Here is a 20,645-nt window from a genome sequence, read left to right on the forward strand (position 1 = left end):
AGTGCTATCAGAGTCATTTCAGAGTGATTTTGCAGATAATTGCTTAAAAATATCAGTTTAGATTTGACACATTTTTAAACCAATATATCACTGTTGTTGGAAGGAAACCTTGTATCTCCAAAATGGTAACTTCACAGGAGAAGGAAAAAACCTACTGTACTTTTAATGTAAGTCAATGGAGCCAGACTTTTATCCAAGTCATTTTGGGCCGTTTCTTTTAGTCCATTCATCATGAAATTGACATACGATGTAAAGGGTAACAGGTGTTTTCAAATTATGTAAAAAACTGAAAAATGTCAAAAATAGAGATATGAGGTTTTCTTCTGACAGCAGCCATTTGATTATATGTTTATTGAACTCTGGAAGAGCATGATGTTTGGGTCACTGTGCTAAAATATCTGCTTTTTTCATCGCAGTGCATTTGTAACCTTCTGCAAATTAAGTATATATTTCTGATTCCAAGCCAGGTGGATTTAATCCCATTTCTCCATTTTATAAGTGTCTATGTGTGATATGGGTGAATCTGTATTGGCCCACAATTCCTATAGCAGTGCATTTCAGTCAAATAAAGCGGCTGATATTGACGATCTGTGGTTTTATTGATAGTGACAAAAGCATCGCTAATAAGAGCGACTGCATCACGAGGATTCAGTCTCCCCATGACAAGAGCAAAAGCTTAGGCTGTTGTGCCACTGAGGCCATCTGATATAAGTAATACACATGTAGTAACTCCCTTATTACCTGTATAACAGCAGTACAGTCTGAACTGGTGAATTCAAACACAAAACACCAAAATGGGTTGTCCATCCATCTTCTAAGCCACTTGTCCTTCTGGGTTGCGGAGGATGCTGGAGCCTATCCCAGCATTCATTGGGTAGAAGACAAGACAGGTCACCGGTCCATCGCAGGGCAGACACATAGACATGTACGTTCAAACCTGGGGTCCTGTGAGGTGACAGCGCTACCCGCTGCGCCACTCGTACCAACGTGGTTAGAATAACAAAGATTAAAAAGTTAAAAATATATATGATCTTCAGCTTTTGAGAAAAGCTGAGATTCTGTCAAAAGAGCTTATAAAAACAAGAACAATAAGAGACGATTAACAGAAAGCAAAACTGCTTGATTTGGTTCTGTTGATTATTTTCAGGTTTAAAAAGTTTGACAGTTACTTCTGTCATCATTAACATCATTAACTACTATTGGTATCTAATAGTAACTGTTAATATCTATTCTGAAGAATTCTGGGCTTCGTGAATTTAGTTCTCGTGATCTGTATATTCACTTATTAATAAAATATTGATCACAGAAAAGTTTGACAACTGACAGTCATATCTATCAGTAAAGGAGTGTTTCACTAAAGCTATTGGAGGATATATTTACTTATGTTTTCTTGGTAACTGATGGCTCTTAAGAAAATATATTGCTGTATAAATGTTGGAGTACAGATTTAAACCTATAGCTGTAGATAGGTTGTCACAATTTTAGCCCTTTGAAATTAGCATCAGTTTTCAGATCTGTTGAGCTCTAGTCTAAAGGGTGGCCGGTACTTTAGACTAGACAATCACAAAAGAGTCGATTCTCCGATTCCAGGCCTTTAAAAATCCAGATTCAATTCCACAGCTTTTGAAAACATTTGAACACAGCGCCACTTTTGGACAGCAGTGAATGTAGTGCAATATGGCAAAAGTAAAACATCCCGTTTCACATTCTGTGCTGCACTGAATCCTATTCAACTGGCCTAATTATGCTGTCTTTGTGGTGAAACCTGCAGTTGGACAGTGTTGAAATAATTGATATACTGTAAAAGCTGATTGTGACACACTTTTACAGTATTGTGATGTAGTCCAGCCCTCTGTGACGTAAAGCTGTTATTACTAGTGTTACTAAGGGCGATAAAGTCTTTATTACTGGTTGTATGTCAGGTGTGGTTTAGTCAGTTGATAACTCACGCTCTTTATAAAATATGCTCAGGTGAGTTACCCGCCCACCCCGCCCCCACTCAACCCCCACCCCTTTAACAGAGGAACTGTGTGTTACGTAAATGAGGATGCAAATCAGCGGGTGAGTCCAGACAGGACATACAGCACGTACAGACAGCCGGAGGACAGTGACTCAGAGTGACTACCACGTACAGTGCGCGCGCACACACACACACACAGGGCTGTCCTGCTGTCCTGCAGCGCTCTGTCCTCTCCTCAGTCCGCTGTCTGTGGAATGCCTGGCAGGACTCTTAAATAAACAGGGTTATTTTTAGCACCGGGTCGAACAGAGTCTTTCTTAATCACTGTCTTATTCCCACCATCAGAGAGAGAGATACAGAGAGAGAGACAGAGAGAGAGAAAGGGAGAGCCAGATAGAGAAAGAGAGAGATGGAGACAGAGAGAGACAGAGACAGAAAGAGAGAGAACGAGGCTGAGAGAGAGATACAGAGATAGAGAGAGAGAGATGGATAGACAGAGGTAAAGAGAGAGAAAGAGGCTGAGAGAGAGATACAGAGATGGATAGACAGAAGTAAAGAGAGAGAAAGAGGCTGAGAGAGATGGATAGACACAGGTAAAGAGAGAGAGAAAGAGGCTAAGATCGATATAGAGAGATAGACAGACAGAGAGAGGGATTGAGAGAAAAAAGAGACAGAGAGAGATAAAGAGAGAGAGAGGGAGAAAGAGGCTGAGAGAGATACAGAGATAGAGAGAGAAAGATGGATAGACAGTGGTAGGAGAGAGAGAAAGGCTGAGACAGATATATAGAGAGAGACAGATAGAGAGAGGGATTGAGAGAAAAAGAAAGACAGATAAAAAGAGAGAGAGAGATACACAGAGATAGAGAAAGAGAGAGAGAGGGGTGAGAGATGGATAGATAGTTAAAGAGAGAAAGAGGCTGAGAGAGAGAGAGAGGGACAGTGAAAGAGACAGAGAGAGAGAGGATAGACAGAGGTAAAGAGAGAGAGAGAGAAAGAGGCTGAGACAGATATATAGAGAGAGACAGAGGTAAAGAGGAAGAAACAGAGAGAGAGAGAGAGAGAGAGCACATGAGTTCAGCACAGATGTTTATACAGACCTGAGTCTTGCTGGCTGATTGAAGCGCTGCGGAAAACATTGAATATTAGGATATAATTAAATCAGAGAAATGTAACTATTTCAATATAAAACCGATTAATTGTTCAGCCCTGAGAGAGAGAGAGAGAGAGCAGCAGAGAGTTGAGACGGGTATCAGAGTGTTTTCTTTTTATTTTTTTGTTATCCTCTGTTATTCCTTCATTTTCCTCTTTCTCTTTTTCGCTCTTCGTCGTGTCTTCCCCTCCCTGCTGGAATGTTTTGGTGAGGGTTTCACTGCAGCTCGGTGTTGTTTAGAGAAGTGCAGCTGTTTACTTTAATCTATGTACACGTGCGGTCCTGGAACAGCAGCACAGCTGGATGAGGTTAGAGTGCGACACACTGAGGTCACCGCCCGGGCCCTTTGACCCCTTAATGGGGTCACGCTCTCAGTCCCAGGCGTTCCTCACCCCGTTACCCGGACGATGAGCACCTGTGTCTTATCAACTGGCAGCACGCCTGTAAAAAGCGCTGCATGTAACACTGTTGTTAACACTCAGTGCTTCATCTTTGTTTGGTTGGAAACCAAAATACTGCTAAACTGTCCCATTGGCTCTTCTCTGATCAGGCTCGTCCATTTTACTCTGTACTGCTCGTCCATTTTACTCTGTACTCTGTACTCTGTACTGGAAGATCTCACCTGTGCAGCGAAGCTTTTTAATGAGCTCAATCGAGTTTATGTACATTTAAAACTCTAAAAATACCAAACTGGTTGCTTTTTTAAATCCATGACCCACTTAAACATGTTTACCTGCTGCTTCTTTACTGTGTCAGCGCAAACAGCATCAGCAGCGAGCAGATCTATGTTTGTTTATTTGCGTCTTCTGGTACGGGAGAATGCGCGAGTTTGCGTGAGTTCGCGTCAGTTCACGTGAGTTCGCATGAGATTGCGTGAGTTTGAGCAAGTTTGCGTGAGTTCACGTCAGTTCGCCTGGGATTGCGTGAGTTTGTGAGTTCAGTAAGTTTGCGTGAGTTCAGTGAGTTCCCATGATTTCTCACAAGTTCAGTGAGTTTGCGCGAGTTTAGTGAGTTCGCACAAGTTCAGTGAATTCGCATGATTTTGCGCGAGTTGAATGATTTCGCGTGCTTTTGCGCGAGTGCAGTGAGTATAGTGTGAGATCCCCAATCTGTTAATAATCTGTTAAGACTTTAAAAGTCGTGTACTGTAGTACACGTAGTAACCCTACGGTGAAGGCGAGGTATTAAAAAAATCATGTGAAATGTGAAAGAGAAGAATTATAAAGATTATAATTGGCATAACATCGACACTCAATAACCGCAATATTCGATAACATCAGCATGTATCGGCCTAACACTGCTTGTTAGCTGCTTTAGCTTTGTAGCTCCAGCACAGAACTAAAGAAACAAACTTCTGACACTGAACAGTGATCTGCTGTGTTGAGAGTAACAGGGAAACTGTGTGAGTTACATTTGTTGTTTGTTTATCACTGTAAGGGGAAATGCAGGAACTCTGTGTCTGAAAGTGATGCTGTGGAAATGATGATCACACAGCAGTGATGAAGTGATGAATAGTCTGGGCTCAAAAGTCGTTTCCTTTCATGTTCACTTGTGGAAACGTTATCCTTTCTGGGTTAGTCACTGATTAATCAGCGAGATTAGATTTTGGCCGAATCACACGGAGGTTTACGGGGGTCCAAACCCAGATCTGTCCTCTTTCTCCACTTTTCAGATCCTGCGTTCTGTTAGTGTTTTGAAATGTTTCCTGCCAGCGTGTGACACACACATGGTTTTGTTTAGTGCGTCTCCATTTCACACATGCGCACACACACACGCACACACACGCACACACACACACACACACACACACACACACACACCTCAACTTTAATGCTCTGACAACATTAATATCTCTCAGGTTTCAAACTCCTAATCATTCTGTTGAATTTGTGTTAAAGAAAGGGGAGAGAGAGAGAGAGAGAGAGAGTCAGAGAGAGAGAGAGAGAGAGAGAGAGAGAGAGAGAGAGGGGAAGGAAAACAAGAAAGTGTATAGAGGGAGTGAAGGAGAGTACAGGAAAGAAAGAGAGAGTATAAGTGAGAGAGAGAGTATAGTAGAATGAAACATAGTATAGGAGAGAGAGGACGGGATGGAAGGGGTATGGGAGAGAGAAAGAGTAGAGGGGGAGAGAGTATGGAAGAGTATAGGAAAGGAGAGAGAGAGAAGGTATAGGTGAGAGGGAAAGGAGAGAGAGAGTATGGGGGAGAGAGAGTGTGTAGGAGAGAAAAAGAATATATCATAGAAAGAGTACATGAGAGAGAATATAAAAGAGTATAGGAGAGAGAGAATAAGGGAGAGAAAGAGTATGTGAGAGAGTATAATAGAGATTATAGGAGAAAGAGTATAAGAGAGAGTGTGTAGGAGAGAGAATATGGGAGAGAGTATAGGAGAGAAAGACTGTATGAACGAGTATAGGAGAGAGAGAATATGGGAGAGAGAGAATATGGGAGAGAGACTATAGGAGAGAGAGAATATGAGAGAGAGAGTATAGGAGAGAAAGACTGTATGAACGAGTATAGGAGAGAGAGAATATGGGAGAGAGAGAATATGAGAGAGAGAGTATAGGAGAGAAAGACTGTATGAAAGAGTATAGGAGAGAAAGACTGTATGAAAGAGTATAGGAGAGAGAGAATATGGGAGAGAGACTATAGGAGAGAGAGCATATGGGCGAGAGAGACTATAGGAGAGAGAGAATATGGGAGAGTGAGAGTATAGGAGAGAAAGACTGTATGAAAGAGAGTATAGGAGAGAAAGAATATGGTAGATTAGAGAGAGAGTATAGGAAAGAGTACAGGAGTGTAGGAATGAGAGAGAGAGATATGAGGGAACACTGGGAGAAGAGCACAGCTACAGTAGGGAAGAACACTTCTTTTAAGTCTCTCTCTCTCTCTCTCTCTCTCTCTCTCCTCTCTCTCTCTCTCCATCTCTTTCTCTCTCTCTCTCTCTCTTTTATTTATGTTTCTGTGTAGCAGTTTGAGTGCAGAGTGCAGTGTTTTGGTTTGTAGGGACGCACACTCGTCCTCTGCTCCTTCTGTTATTCCTGTCGTTTAATCCTGCGTGACAAATTGTTTCCTGCTCTGCGTTCTCTCTCGCAGGAAGCTGCCTCGCAGGCCCCTTGCAGGCAAGCATGCCGAGGACTCTGGGAAAGGAGTGGGCGGCAGTAGGGTGGTAGAGGGGGTTTGATTGGACAGCTGTGGAGAATTTAGTTTACCTCCCACCCCCCAATCCCCCATAATGCATCAGTGAATCTATATAAGCCCCAGCAGGGATTTACATATGAACTCCAGTTCCCAGATCTGCTGGATAATAATTAGAGACAGCAGCGCCGGGAGAAACAGCTAAACACACTGGAATTAGCCAGAAACCAACAGAATACAGTTCAGCAAACAAGATGGGCTGTAAATGCTTCACAGACTGACTGAGCAAAACCAGGTTCATCTGGAAGAGCCGAGCTGAACCTGATATTGCAACAGTTTTATTGCTCTGCCTATAACATAAAACTCCTTTTTTGACTGAAGGAATTTCCAGTATTAAAGCACATTTGATACAATGTTCAGGGCGGCTTCACTTCTTTTTGATATATAAAAGCAATCGAAGACTTGAGGCCATGTGTTCTCCTGCTTAAATAGCTCGTTTTAAAGCTTAGTAGTTTTTAAAGAAGCTTAGTAGTTCTTATCGGTTCAGTACGGGTATTAGACGACACTGAAGGCTCCAATAATCGGGATCAGTATCGTCAAAGAAAACGCAGTATTGTGCCACCTCTACTAATAACATCAGGCCTTAGGAACTACAGTTGGCTAACATTAGCACATTTGCTTTTAGGTAAATTAACATGCATGTCTTTATGATCCCATTTAAAAAAAATCACTGTAAAATTACAGTAAATTACTGACTACTAGTTGCATTACTTTCACAGTAATTTACTGCACAATATTAACAGTAAATGATAATAAAAGATCTAGCTTTATACTGCTGTGCACCTACAGTAATAAGCTGTAATATATATTTTATGTAACAGCTGTAAAAGAGATGCAACTCAGTAGCCAGTAATTTGCTGTGAATTTACATAAAATTTACATATTGAAGACACCTTTACTTGTAAGGGTGTTAATACCAGCAAAACGCCTTATAAAATTAGAGTAAATACAAATACAGCAAAACATAACCATAATCTCTTTTTATCAGTAAAGTTATGAATATATTGGCAAGAACAGATGGATGTTTTAAAAACTTGTTTAAGTTAATGAAGGATTGATGAGACAAACTAGGAATTGGATGGTAACTGTAATTACTGGACTTCTTCGAAACTTTTGAGCATATAAATGTTTACTGCTCGCTTTAGTAATAAATATCGACAAACATTTTGGCTGTCGACCTTTTTAAAAATCAAACCGAGAGTGAGTTAACGTCTTAACCTGAAGAGGGCAGCAGTTCACTTATAGTTTCGTACCTGTGGGAGCAGATAGCGAAAGAAAAAGAGCAGCTATAGCTGAAAGTTGCGAACACTTTCTTGAAATAAAGGATGGTCAGCTGATCTGCTGCAGTTATTAGTTGATTAATTGACATTAATAATTGACTGTTTTTTGCAGTCCTGCTGCCCAAATAAACAGCTTTACAGATCATTTTTAAGACTGTCTGAGTCGTTTATACAGTACTGTGTGTTCCAGCGAGGGGTGGGGTGGGGGGGGGTCCATGCAGGCTGTAAAGAATTCTAACACATTCTTCATACAGCTCACCCACTTAAGAAGAATTATCACATTATGCATTGTGGGATGGCGTATTAACTCACGGAATGTTTTCCTGATGTCAGAAAATGTGGCAGTTTTGTAATGCTAATGCACATAATAACCAAGACTGCGTTATGACCGTAACGCCCCCCCCCATTCCTCCACTGACCTTTCCAAATGTACTTATTGATGCAGTTATTCTGTAAGTACATGTTGATGTGTGGATCAACCAATTTCATTATAGCCGTGTCACTCAAATGCACACTGCACACGTTCGCTGGTGGAAAGTGTGTTAAAGTGGAATCCCACCAGTTTTCCAGAGTTGTGCTTAATTGAACGGCTAAAATGTAAACAAAGTCATTCAGAGTGGTTTGGTGTGAAATGCTCAGTTCTAGAGAAACACCTTCACAGTGGTGGTGATAGGAACCAGACGTCTGATGAGTTAATGTCTCTAAGAGCTCCCTCACTGGAGTTAGTACGCTCAGTGGTTCTTTGAGAGTTCTTTAGTAAAGAAAATGGTTCCCTTGCATCACACACACACACACACACACACACACACACACACACACACACATTTTCTAAGCCGCTTATCCTTCTGGGTCACGGGGGGAGCCAGAGCCTATCCCAGCAGTCATTGGGCGGAAGGCCCTTTGCATCATTAAAGGTGACATTGTTCTTCAGATTGATGGAGAATGTATGGTATATGGTTCTATATAGCACCAAAAAGGGTTTTGTTATTGTTACGATACAAGCTTGTTACAATAGAGGAACCCTTTTTGGTGCTATATAGAACTCCTTTCAAAAAGGTTCTATACAGAACCATTTAGAGCACTTCCTTCATTAATCTGAAGAACTATTTTACGATGCAGAGAACCTTTAATCATGCAAATGTTTCTTTAAGTGTTCATGGTTCTATACAGAACTGTTTTCTTTACTGAAGAACCTTCAAAGAACCATGTTTTTTAAGAGTGCAGTAAGGAATGCACTACCTTATGTCTGAAACATTGTTTTAAAAAGGTTAAAAAAAAGGTGGCCTAAAATGTATTTTCTTAAATCCATTCATGGCAGAGAGGTGCAGGCAGGGTCTCTTCAGATGTACCACTATTTTACTACCATCAACATTACATGTAAATTCACATGTAAGACATTTTTGATAATAAATAAGCAGATTATGATTGGTTCCTGTTACCACTGTGAACAATTCAGAGCCGTTTCACATTAAACCATTTTAGAAATTTTAGAAATTCTCTGGAGTTCCTGTTTAAGAAATGAATATGTTCTTTACATAATTCATATTCATTTTTTCCAGGCCTAGTTTATACAATGAGTGTAACAGTGGACTCCACTGATCAAGGCGTGATGGCTAAAGGCTAAAGTCGTGCTCTGCTGTGGATCATATCATGGTGAAGTAGTTTTTCACTGCTGGCACGCTGCCAGCCTGCCATGGCCACACGTCACACTTAGCCTTTGAAACGACAAAGAACATCAACCCCGAGGCCAGGCCTGGACTTTATCAGCGTTAGGAGGTGTGGACGCCTTTCAAACGCAGACGAATTGTGTGTGGTGTGTGTGTGTGTTAGTTTATGTGGGTATTTAGCTGTTTTTGGGGACCTCATTTCTCTAAGATGATGAAAACATGAACATTTTGTGGTTGTGAGGAGGAATGCTTTTAAGCATGTAGTTAGAAAAATTGCTTTTAAAATAAATCCTTATACTTCTTTATTGTAACATACATGCTTGGATTCCTTTACAGTGGTGGTGATAGGAACCAGAGGTCCCCTTGTCTACAACACTAATATAGCCATTTTATTTTCTATCCGAAATCACCAGGAAACCTACACACGTCTCAGTTTTTATATGTAATGCTGATAATGGTAATATAGTGGTGGGTTTCTTTGGGAACTATTTTGCCTTACAGCACCCTGCATGTACCTCTCCACCATTAATGGCTTTAAAAAAATACATTTTAGGCCAAAATTCTATCTCAAAACTATCGTAAAACAATGTCAGGCAATGAATTTGTGACCATTTCATGTAATAACTTCCTGTATAGTAGCTTTTAGAGGCATTAAACTTTTCAGACGTCTGGTTCCTATCACCACCACAACAATTCTGACTTCATAAGTTTCTCTAAAACAGAACATGTCATGTCAAACCACTCTGAATGACTTTGTTTACATCTTAACTATTGAACTTTGTAGCATATTTGGAAATTCAGTGGAATTCCCCTTGAAGAATTGGATTCGTTTTCCACATAGTTTACATTCACACTAATTTTCCTGGCCTCGTTTATACAGTGAGTATAACATGACCAAAGCGTGATGGCTGAAGGCTAAAGGCTAAAGTTGTGCTCTGCTGTGGTTCGTATCATGTTTGTCGGGTTGTGAAGTAGCTTTTACTGTTCTTTCCTGGCTTTGTTTACAACTTAACAATGAAATTATGCAGAATTTTTTAAAAATTTGGTGACATTGTCCTTTACATTAGTTTTGTGTTATGCAGACCACAGCAGCATTTACACTCTCATACAGAAGAACGTGGGAGTAACACAAAGATAGGCATCTTATTTGCGTTTGTGGTGGGTTAACTCACAATAGGGGATTGTGTTGTATGTGCGTTATCAGTGCCTGTGCGTCCAGTGTGGCCGTGCTGATCTGTAGCTGCCCATTCAAACTGAAGGCCAGAGCTGTTTGGACAAGCCATCCAGAGGAAGGTCAACCACACCACTCTCTTTTAGCCCTGTGAAAAGAGCCAGACCGTGGTGACCACCTGGTTTATAAAGGAGCGTGGGAGAGTGCTTTGAAGAAATCAAATTTACAGTAAATTTACTGTACACTGTTAGAAATAACGGTTCTGTGCTGGTACATTTTTCGTTTATCCAGGTATAAACAATGTAAATGTGCCCTCAAAGGTACAACAGTGGTTTTAAGGTCCAGTTGTGCACCTTAAATAAGTTTTTCAAGGTGAAAAGTTTGTATTTGTACCTTTTCATAACCGAATGTTTTAAAACAGAACAGTAAAATAAAAGCCTGGAGGCGAGACGGGGAGTGTGGAGTCAGTACAGCTTAGAAAATATCATTTCAGTGGATTAATGAATGAATTCAGGCTTCAAGATTCCGTTTTTAATCTGGTTTACAGCAGTTTTGAATGTGTGTGGGGTTGCTTATTATTCAGTAACTACAGGGACTTCAGTGCAAACTGATTGAGCTATTCTTAGTTTATAGAAGTATGTAATAAAATTTTGGGCCCTGGCTTGTCCAGAAATGAAACGAGGCTTATTAAACTCTCTTTATAATCTATGAGATCTACAATATACTCAGAAAAGCAACACGTCACATAATTTACCGCAATAACAGTACATCATACAGGGTCCGAAACCACATAGGCAAATCTATTTGACATTATTTAACAACTCCAGGCTGTCTAGACGGTCAGTAAAAGCGGTGGTCAGCCTATATCAGCTCTTTTCCTCTTTTACATGCACTCTCTCTCCGTCTCCTGTCCTTTATCGTGCTCCATAAAGCCCATGTATAGCGCGACACATTTATCTGCGTCTGCATGCCTCACCCATTCCAACACACGACGGCCTCCGCCGCTTCTAAAAGAAACGGACTGCGGCCCACTTTATCTGCATGAGTGTGTTTAAGTGTATGAGAGCGTGTGTGTGAGGGTGTACCTTATTTTACTGTCCTCCTGGGGACAGAAATATTCCACTGTGATAGGAAAAGATCATTCTGACATCGGGAATGACGTTTTACTGGGAAAAAGGCTCCACAGAATGCAGCTTGAAAAGAGCCATCACTGAGGTCACAGCTAGGGCTAAGTTTAGGTTTAACTGCGGAGATGTGAGTCGGTCGGTTAGCTAGAGAAATATGAAGGCTGATGGATGTGGCCATAAACGATTTTAAGAGTTTTATGTTCTGTTTTAAAACATTATTGGTTTATGAAGAGGTACAAATACGAACTTTTCACCTGAGAAAAACATATTTAAGGTTCACAACTGGAACTTAAAACCACTGTTGTACCTTTGACAATACATTTACGTTGTTTGTACCTTGATGAACGAAAAATGTACCTGCACAGAACCTTATATATATATATATATATGTATGTATAATTACATATATATATATATATATATATATATATATATATGTATGTATAATTACATATATATATAATAAATATGGGATATATACATGACCACATGTCCTGACAAGATATAAAAACAAGTATGCATGTATGAGAGCGTGTGTTAATGCACTGGGGCTATTCTGATGCTGTAGGTGTCGGTGGTTTATTGCAGAGGCCGGGCTGCTTCGATCCAGAACCGGTTCTGACAGGTTTTGGCTGGCTGCTCCAGTCAGATGAGGGCTTCCTGTGTGTGTGTTTGTGTGTGTGTGTGTGTGTGTGTGTGTGAGCGCTGTCTCTGTCCCACACGCACACCCCTCCTCTCAGTGATGTCTGTACACTCTCGACTCCGTCTGAGCTCAGGCTTAATATAGCAAGTGATGCAAATCCACAGGGATGTACCACTGCATCTCCAATACAGTCAGCACGCTCACACACACACACACACACAAACACACACATATGCACGGTCATAAACACAGCTGTAAATAAACATACAGTATATAGATAAATGTGTACGTGCACAGACATTTAGTCACATGCATATACCAGCTCTTAATCCTCCGCTCAATAAAGACCAAGCTATAGTTTAGTGTGTGGGTTATGCTGTGTGTGTGTGTGTGTGTGTGTGTGTGTGTGTGTGTACGTATGTAAACTCATCTGTATTGATCTCCTCCTCCACTTCCTGTGCAGAAGGTCGTGCATAACCATCAGATCACTTATCCTGCAATGTTCCGGTTGCCACGGTGACGTAGTCAGGAACAGAGCTTTAATCATTAATGTGACCCCATCAGGACCCGACTGAACACATCAGGTTCCGTCATGTTTGGACATCGTTTTCCAAATCTGACCGAACCCGACTGGGTTCACTTTTTTTACAGGTCCTCACAGTCGACCTCCTGCTTCAGGTCTAGGGATCCACCGATCGTGAATTTTTATGGCTGATTCTGATTCTGGTCATGATTTCTTTACAGCCAAATTGCCCAGTGGCCAATTTTTATTAGCCTTTGTTTTACACAGAAGCTCTCACTGGGTGGGCTGTTGTGGGCAAACTTGCAACATAAACATTATTTGCTCTTTAATGGACCAAACGGGCACTTTAAAAGTAAAATCAGTTCCCTGTTGAAATAACATGAATCAAATAAAGTGCTGTATTGAAAGTAACAGGCTACTGGCTGTTCAGCACAATGACTAATGTATGATAATTCTGCAGTGTTTTGGTATCAGTGTAGCAGCTACATTCAAATACAGTGTGAGTTCGCTTACCCAGCTGACATCATTGACCTCATAAAATTGCCCACACCATCTGCCGAAATAAAAACTGACCAATTGCCGATTTCGTCTTTTGAGTGATTCCAGTCTTGGCTGATGATCATCTGGTCAAGTTTAATTCAGCAGTTTGAGTGATGATGGGCCTTTTTCGGGTCAGTTTCTGACAGAACGTTGTTGGGCTTGGGTCACTTTCGGACTCAAATCTTGATACTGGTCGAGCTCCTCCAGAAAACGATTACAGCTCTAGTCAGGAGCAGCCAGTTTTGTCTTGATTGACGTCACAAACAGCCAATTAGAGTGAGTTATTAGCACTTCATTAAAGACATAATTGGAGCCGAATGGAGCGGCAGCTGCAGATCGCTGCAGCTTCAGTAGCATTGCAGTTACAAGCTGTTGTGTTCCAGTGTTGTTAACCCCTTAATCTTCATCTGAAGCTTTGCTGTTCAGTAGTTACATGGAAAACAGTAGAAATGGAAATATTCTAAAGTTATAGAAGAGAGGAATGGAAGTGATCTTTATTGGTTTGCAGTACACGTCTATGGTGAAGGCTAGCACGAGCTTTCAAGCTGCTGCTAATGTAGTGTCATTGGACAGCTCAACACACTTGGAGGAGGACACTAAATGAAAACTTTGACACATCAGCTGACAGACGCCTTCACTGTCTACCATCGCGCTGAGTAATGGGGAGGAGGACAAACACGCTCGCTTGGACTCCTGGCCACGGATCTCTGTGGCATCACTGGGGATTAAACTCATAATGTCCTGATGGGGCAGCACTTATACAGTGACCGTTAAAGCTAAACTTACCCAAAAGATTAGAGCAGCCGTTTTATGTGCAAGAAAGCTTTGTATGTATTTTCTTCTTCATCGAAAAACAGCTGTGAAAATCAAACATTATGTCTCTCCCAAATGGTTAATATGCTGCACTGCACAGGCTGAGTTGGAGTTTCTCTCCTTTCTGTTAGCAGAAAGTTTGGCTCTCATTCTGTTCCTTTTATTTTGCACGTGAAGAGCCCACACACAGGTTCATTTTTAGTTCAGTGGGAGTCCAAGATGGTTTTAGAAAGGTGTGGTACCTCTCTTTCTGTCTGTCTCTCTGTCTCTGTCTCTGTTTCTGTCTCTGTCTCTCTCTCCTTGGCGTCTCTCAGTCAGGCTTATTTTCAGTCTTTTGCCCGGCAGCCAGACTGATAAAACCGCAGCGTGTAATGGGGTGTCTGTCTGGATTGTGTACTATGTTAGAGTAGATTTTAGCAGCCCCTGTGAGCGGGGGGCCTGAGACCCCCCTCTATATGCGTGTATGTGTGTACAGTAGATACTGGGTTACAGTAGCTGATCCGCTCACTGCTCTCTCTGTGTTTCAGTCTGTCAGGTGTCAGTGAGGAGAACAGCAGGCTGATAGTGAAGAAGGCCATGGAGGATGACCCGGAGGTTCTGGTCAAGGGTGAGTCTGTTATCATTGTTATCACTGTTATTAATATTGATATTGGTCCCATTTTATTTGGATGTCCTCCAATAAATTATCTGTAGATGTTCAAATTGTTAACAAACCAATAGACGCAGGCTGAGGGTCAGGTTTAGGTTTTGGGTTGGGGCTGACATTAAGGTCAAGCTTGGGGTCAGTAAATTAAAGAGAATTTAATAGATATTTACTGAATGTAAGCCAAAGGGCTCATACCTTACTTGTCTGTGTAAGCTAATGATGACTCAGCAGAGTTTGACCACTGACCACATCATTTACCTGCACCACACATCCTTATTTGCCTAGATGACAGGTTTGAACTTATATTGTCGTGTCCAAAAAAAAAAGGCAGGCCAAATTTTTCTTTTACCGTAAATTAATGTAAAAATATTTTATTCCAAGTATTTTTGGATCATTTCTATCGGCCCATTCATTATGAAATGTCCACACAGTGTACAGGAGCTGCTGTGATCAGGTAAATAAAAGTAGGTAAAAAAGTAAAAGAGGGAGATATGTGTTTTTTTTGGAGAGCGACCGTGTGTTTCTATGTGTGTTGTGTGTGTGTGTGTGTGTGTGTGTGTGCGTGTGTGTGTGTGTGTGTATGTGATCTCACTGTGTGTGAATGTGCACTATTTGCTGCTACTGCACTGCTGGTGTGTAATGTGTAATAATAAATGAGTGCCGGGTGTCCGAATTCTCAGCCAGCCCGTCTCACAGTGGCCAAGAAAACTGCTGGACACGACAGTCTGTCTGCCTCATTCACACACACACATACACAGACACACACACACTCACATAGGGTCATACACATGTCCCTTATATGTTTATATATATATATACACACACACATATTATATAGATATGGGACATATTACTACATAGACACTACATAGATGTCCTTCATGTATTATACATATGTGTAGGTATGTATGTGTAATATATACTATATGAATTATATGTAAGTATTCATATATAGTAATAATAATATGTGTCATAAGTATTATATATAATGTTGCGTTCACATGTTTGCAGTAGATAAATGATGGCAAAGCAGATATTCTGCCACATTTCAGTGGAAACGTAGTGCGGACTGCAGCAGTAAGCAGAACGTTCCGCCAAGTGCATAGATATCTATATATAATTATAATATAAGCCATGTACATTATATGTCATTGGACTAAAACCTCAAATCTCCAAAGTAACTGTACAAGAGATGGAGGGAAAAACATGTAAGTCAATGCAAAGAGTCTTCATTCCAGGTCATTTTGAACATTTTCTATTGGTCCATTTATCATGAACTGTTCACACAATGGAAAATCCAAAAAATGCAGCTTTTGCAAGTAATAACACTTTTCTAAGTCTACAGTTTTTAGTCTAAACCTAAACCTAACATTAATCTCAACCTCAGTCACTAAAAAGAAATAAAAAATGGAGAATGGAGAAAATTTGTATCCTGAAAATGGACAATAATTCTCATACTGCCCCATGCAGGACGTTCTGAGTAAGCCAGTAACAGTGGCTGGTGAGCTTTTTTTCCTGTTACTGTGGTTTTGTTGTCATCTCTCACGTGCACACAGTCAAACACACACTCACTCTGACACGTAAACACACAGCACGCTCCACACACACTGGGCAGAAGCAGCAGGTGGTTCACATCTGCAGCAGAGCAGTGACGTTGTTGAAGCGTCATGGATTTTCATGGTTTTTCATGGTTTATTTTACTGAGCTGCTTTTTCCCACACTGGCGTTTGATTGGCCCAGACAGAACATGCAGCTAAGAGCTTAGAGTGGACATTTTTCCTGTGTGTGTGTGTGTGAGTGTGAGTGTGTTAGAGCTTTAATACTTGTCCAAACCTGATGAGCCCAGCTGCTCATGTCAGGTTAAGTCAGGTTCAGTCAAGTTCAGGCATCATCTCCCAAATACATATCCGGCTCAGGTTGGGTTAAAATTTCACTTTTTAGGTTTTAGAGCCCACTTTTAACAGATTTTACCCACTTCAGATTTACTCCTTGCTTTATTCTTGTCGAGGAAAAGGTGAAGGCAAGATTTCACCATCAAAATACAGACATAAGCTGCTCATGAATGCTCTAGTAGCTCTATTACTATCTACTTTTTAGATACGCTATTCAGTGCTGATTTGTGTGTAGTGAAGTCTTTACATAGACAGCTTTAAAATATAAAGTCTTTCCATGTAGAAATGCATTTTGTGGAAACCTAAATATTCAGTGGTGTGTGTTGTTAGTCTGCTGTTCTGTTCTGTCCTGTTGACGTTTTGTTTTTTGTTTATATGCAGGCTGGTTGTTGCGTGAGGTGTCAGGCGGTTGGCTCAGACAGAGGAGGTTCTGGTTCACGCTGACCGCAGACTCTTTGGACTGCTACAGTGGCCCGGAGAGAGACGCCCGCAGGCTGAGCATGCTCGTACTGACGTCACTGTGCTCCGTACTGTGGCCTGACAAACACACCTATAAACAGACAGGTAACGCTTACACACTGACCCGACCTCTCTTTAAAGCGACAGTACACAATTTTCCCCTTAACTGGCCAGCTGTTGAGTCGGGCCACGTAGAGTCGTTAAGTAATCACTAATAGACTTGCTTATGGGTTTCTGACACTGTATGACACACTGTTATCTTGGGCCTCTGTTCACGCCAAAAACAAAGGATGGATGTGATTTTTAACGCAGTGGAATCTTCACATCAAGTCCAATCAGTCACTTTTCAAAGCACTGCAACTAAAACATGCACTCTCTTGGTACACCCTATTCAACTAAAAAGACAAGGCATGAACTGACCAGAATACACCTAGGTAAACAAAAAAGGCTACATACAATGACAAAAACAAAACAAAAACTTGTTCTTTTCTGATTAATGCTGTTTCTCAATTTTGCCTTTTATTTGCTATGCAAAATGTGATCTAACACAGATTTTTGTAGATTTTTATTTACATTTTATCAACAGCGTACCCTAGCTAGCAAGACGACATTAAGTCACATATCAGATGCATTTCATTGTCACTGTGAATAAAACAAAACTATGGATCAGCAACAAGACACTCGAGTTAAACTCCACATTTTTACAATGTTTTGCTGGTCTTATAACTTTGGTGCCGTTATGCAAGCGAGATGAACTATCCTGCCACCATCCTGAGGTACATTGAGACACACGTTTAGCTTTGAACATAGTGAACTTAGGCTTGCGTGCAGCCATTCCTCCATGGAAACCCCTTACATGAAGCTCCCGATGCACAGTTCTTGTGCTTGTGTTGCTTCCAGGGGCGTTTCGGAGCTCCGTAGTGAGTGACGCAACAGAGGACAGTTGATTTTTATGTGCTATTTTTACAGGCCACGCGGTGTGAGTTTGTGTGGTCTGCTGCTTTGTGGCTGAGCTGTTGTTGCTCCTAAACACTTCCGCTTCACAACAGTAGCGCTCACAGTTGACCAGGGCAGATCTAGCAGGATAGAAATTTCATGAACTGACATGCGGCGCGTTTAAAGTCACTGAACTCGTCATTATGACCCAGTGTTTCAGTTTATTGGTTTTCATCTTTATGTGGAAGACAACATTAACGTGCAAACTAAGCTAACTTCAGACACCGAACATGTCTTGGCTGACTGAGGAAAAAAATTGTTAATCCGATTGTTAACTATAGCTTTAAGCCCATAAAAAGCACTGCACTGGAGCTCAGAGATTCCCAGTAAACTGAAGGCATGCAGGAGAGAACAGAGGGGGCTTTTGGGCTGTGGGCTTTGGTGAGTAATGGGACTAATTCGCTTCTTTCATGCGGGAATACACAGGAGTTGAGTCAGAGAAAGAGGGACTGTCTGGAAAGACAGAAATGAAAGAGAAAGAGAGATGGCCAGATTGAGAGGCATTGTTGTCTGGAGCGATGGAAGACTGACCAAAGTGGCTTAGTCATACTGAAGCATGGCTGAGAGTGCGTATGTGTGTGTGCAGATGGCCAGTATTCTGCTGGTGGACGCAATCACACTCATCCACCACACCCTACGTGTTTCCCAGACTGTATATGGGGATTTTCCTAGAAAGACAGTCTTGTTTGTTATGTGAATATGTACTGAAACAAGTCACGCAATGAATTGATTTAATTCAAATGTGTAGATCATTTCCATATGAATGCAATACATTACATGAACACAGTTACTGATAACAATATGTAAACTGAAAGAGAGTTGTGTTGATGTAGTACTTGGATATTTTAACCATTAGCAAGCTTTAATGAAGTTATTTACATTTTAAATGAAGTTTTAATTAAAGTTTAATTCAGTTTGTTTTAGTGAAAAACACTTGTAGCACAAAGTCAAACTGATAGTGTACAGAATATTGTAATACCAAAGTCTGGCAGTGGGCAACACTTGATTTCTATGCAATAAAAAAAAAAAAACGTGCAATTTTTAGTTTACTTTAATAATAGTTTTAGGTGAAAACTAAAGGGTTCAATTTAAAAAAAAAAGGCAAAACAAAAACCCTCCTCCAAATGGAAAATGATCCAATCACGATTTTTCTTCACGGTATCTACGCAAATTCAGCTAAGCAAGCTCTTCCATTGTTCAGGCCTTCAGGAGATGAACTGAATGCCTAACTCATCAGATTGACCACCATCGTAATTACCAATGTGTGGGACCCCTTTTTTTGAGAAAAAAACATTGTTTCTGACCTTCTGGAAGTCTTAGATGCATCACTGACTTAGAATACAAGCTGAAGTCCAACCAGGTTTCAGTGAGTTGTTAGGAATGAAAAACAGCAACAGCAGTTCTGTGGTTCGAATCTTTACTGAGAGAGTAAAAGTAATACAAGGTAAAATATATGTTAATGTCTGTTAGATGCCCTGTATAAATTGCCCGAGTTAAACTTCGAATGGCCAGAAAAGTTCATGTAAATTACTGTTAGCTTAGAGCTACATACTATTAGAATCACATAGGGATGCTAGCAGAAATAAGCATTACCATAGAGGTATTTTGACATTTATGACCAGAACTGAAGCTCTAACATCATGATTCACTGAAGTCTGAGGCTGTTTTTCTACAGTGGTGTTGGTGAACTTGTGGACCTCATTTTGGATCCAAACCCCAAAGAAACTTCTCACATGTTAAACTCGGTAGCTGCCTTTTGAAAGAATGTATGACACAAATGCCCAAATACTTTTGGGGCTATTACGTACACATTTCAGTAAATTCAGCGCAGCATTTTTCCAGTATGTGACCAGCGAAGGCCTTTAGTCACTCTAGAATTCTTAGTTTGTGACTCAGTTAGTTTGTTCAGTATAAATGACTGATGATTGCAAATATGTGTGTGTGTGTCTGTTGATTAGGTTACTGGAGTCTGACGGTCTATGGGCGGAAACACTGCTATAAGCTCTTCACTAAACACTTTAATGAGGCCGTGCACTGGGCATGTGCAGTACAGAAGGTCATCGACAGCAAAGCACCAGTGGAGACACCAACACAGCTACTAATACGGGACATAGAGGTGAGAACACACACACAGGTTTCTGTTTAATATGATGTCAGAGCATGGGGTCATAAATATGTTGCGTATGTGTAAAATATCTACATATGTATGTATGTATGTATGTATATACCCTTACATATATTTTATATGTAAGTGTCTAAAAGAAATAATAATAAGACCCGTCTTAAATAATTGTAATACTTATGCATATGACTTATTACATATGGGTCATACATATATATAAATATATATGGAGGTACCTATGTATAATAAAAATCTCCTAATCCTAATCCTAAACCCAAGCCTAACTTTACACTCAGTAACCAAAACTTTCTGCTTTTTGCTCTTTTTAAACAAATAAAACACAGAGCTTTTTGTCAGGAACATTTTTGTCCGCAAAATGTACAAAAACAAACAAACGCCACACACACAGCGTTCCTAATATGAGGCACAGAGGTGAGAACGCACCGTCCATCTTCTCGTGG

At 40.7% G+C, this 20,645-nt stretch overlaps 1 protein-coding gene across 4 annotated transcripts in view; it reads left to right on the top strand.

The window, feature by feature from the left end:
• Positions 1-20,645, top strand: part of plekhh3 (pleckstrin homology, MyTH4 and FERM domain containing H3) — a 63,497-nt gene that overhangs the window by 28,111 nt on the left and 14,741 nt on the right. For all 4 annotated transcript variants that reach the window (XM_036589655.1, XM_036589654.1, XM_036589657.1 and 1 more), the window contains exons 3-5: positions 14,597-14,676; positions 16,989-17,171; positions 20,021-20,178. In XM_036589655.1, the coding sequence (XP_036445548.1) occupies positions 14,597-14,676; positions 16,989-17,171; positions 20,021-20,178 (421 nt within the window). The remainder of the gene's footprint in view (positions 1-14,596; positions 14,677-16,988; positions 17,172-20,020; positions 20,179-20,645) is intronic.

Source organism: Colossoma macropomum, unplaced genomic scaffold, assembly GCF_904425465.1.
Source record: "Colossoma macropomum unplaced genomic scaffold, Colossoma_macropomum, whole genome shotgun sequence".
Lineage (NCBI taxonomy): Eukaryota > Metazoa > Chordata > Actinopteri > Characiformes > Serrasalmidae > Colossoma > Colossoma macropomum.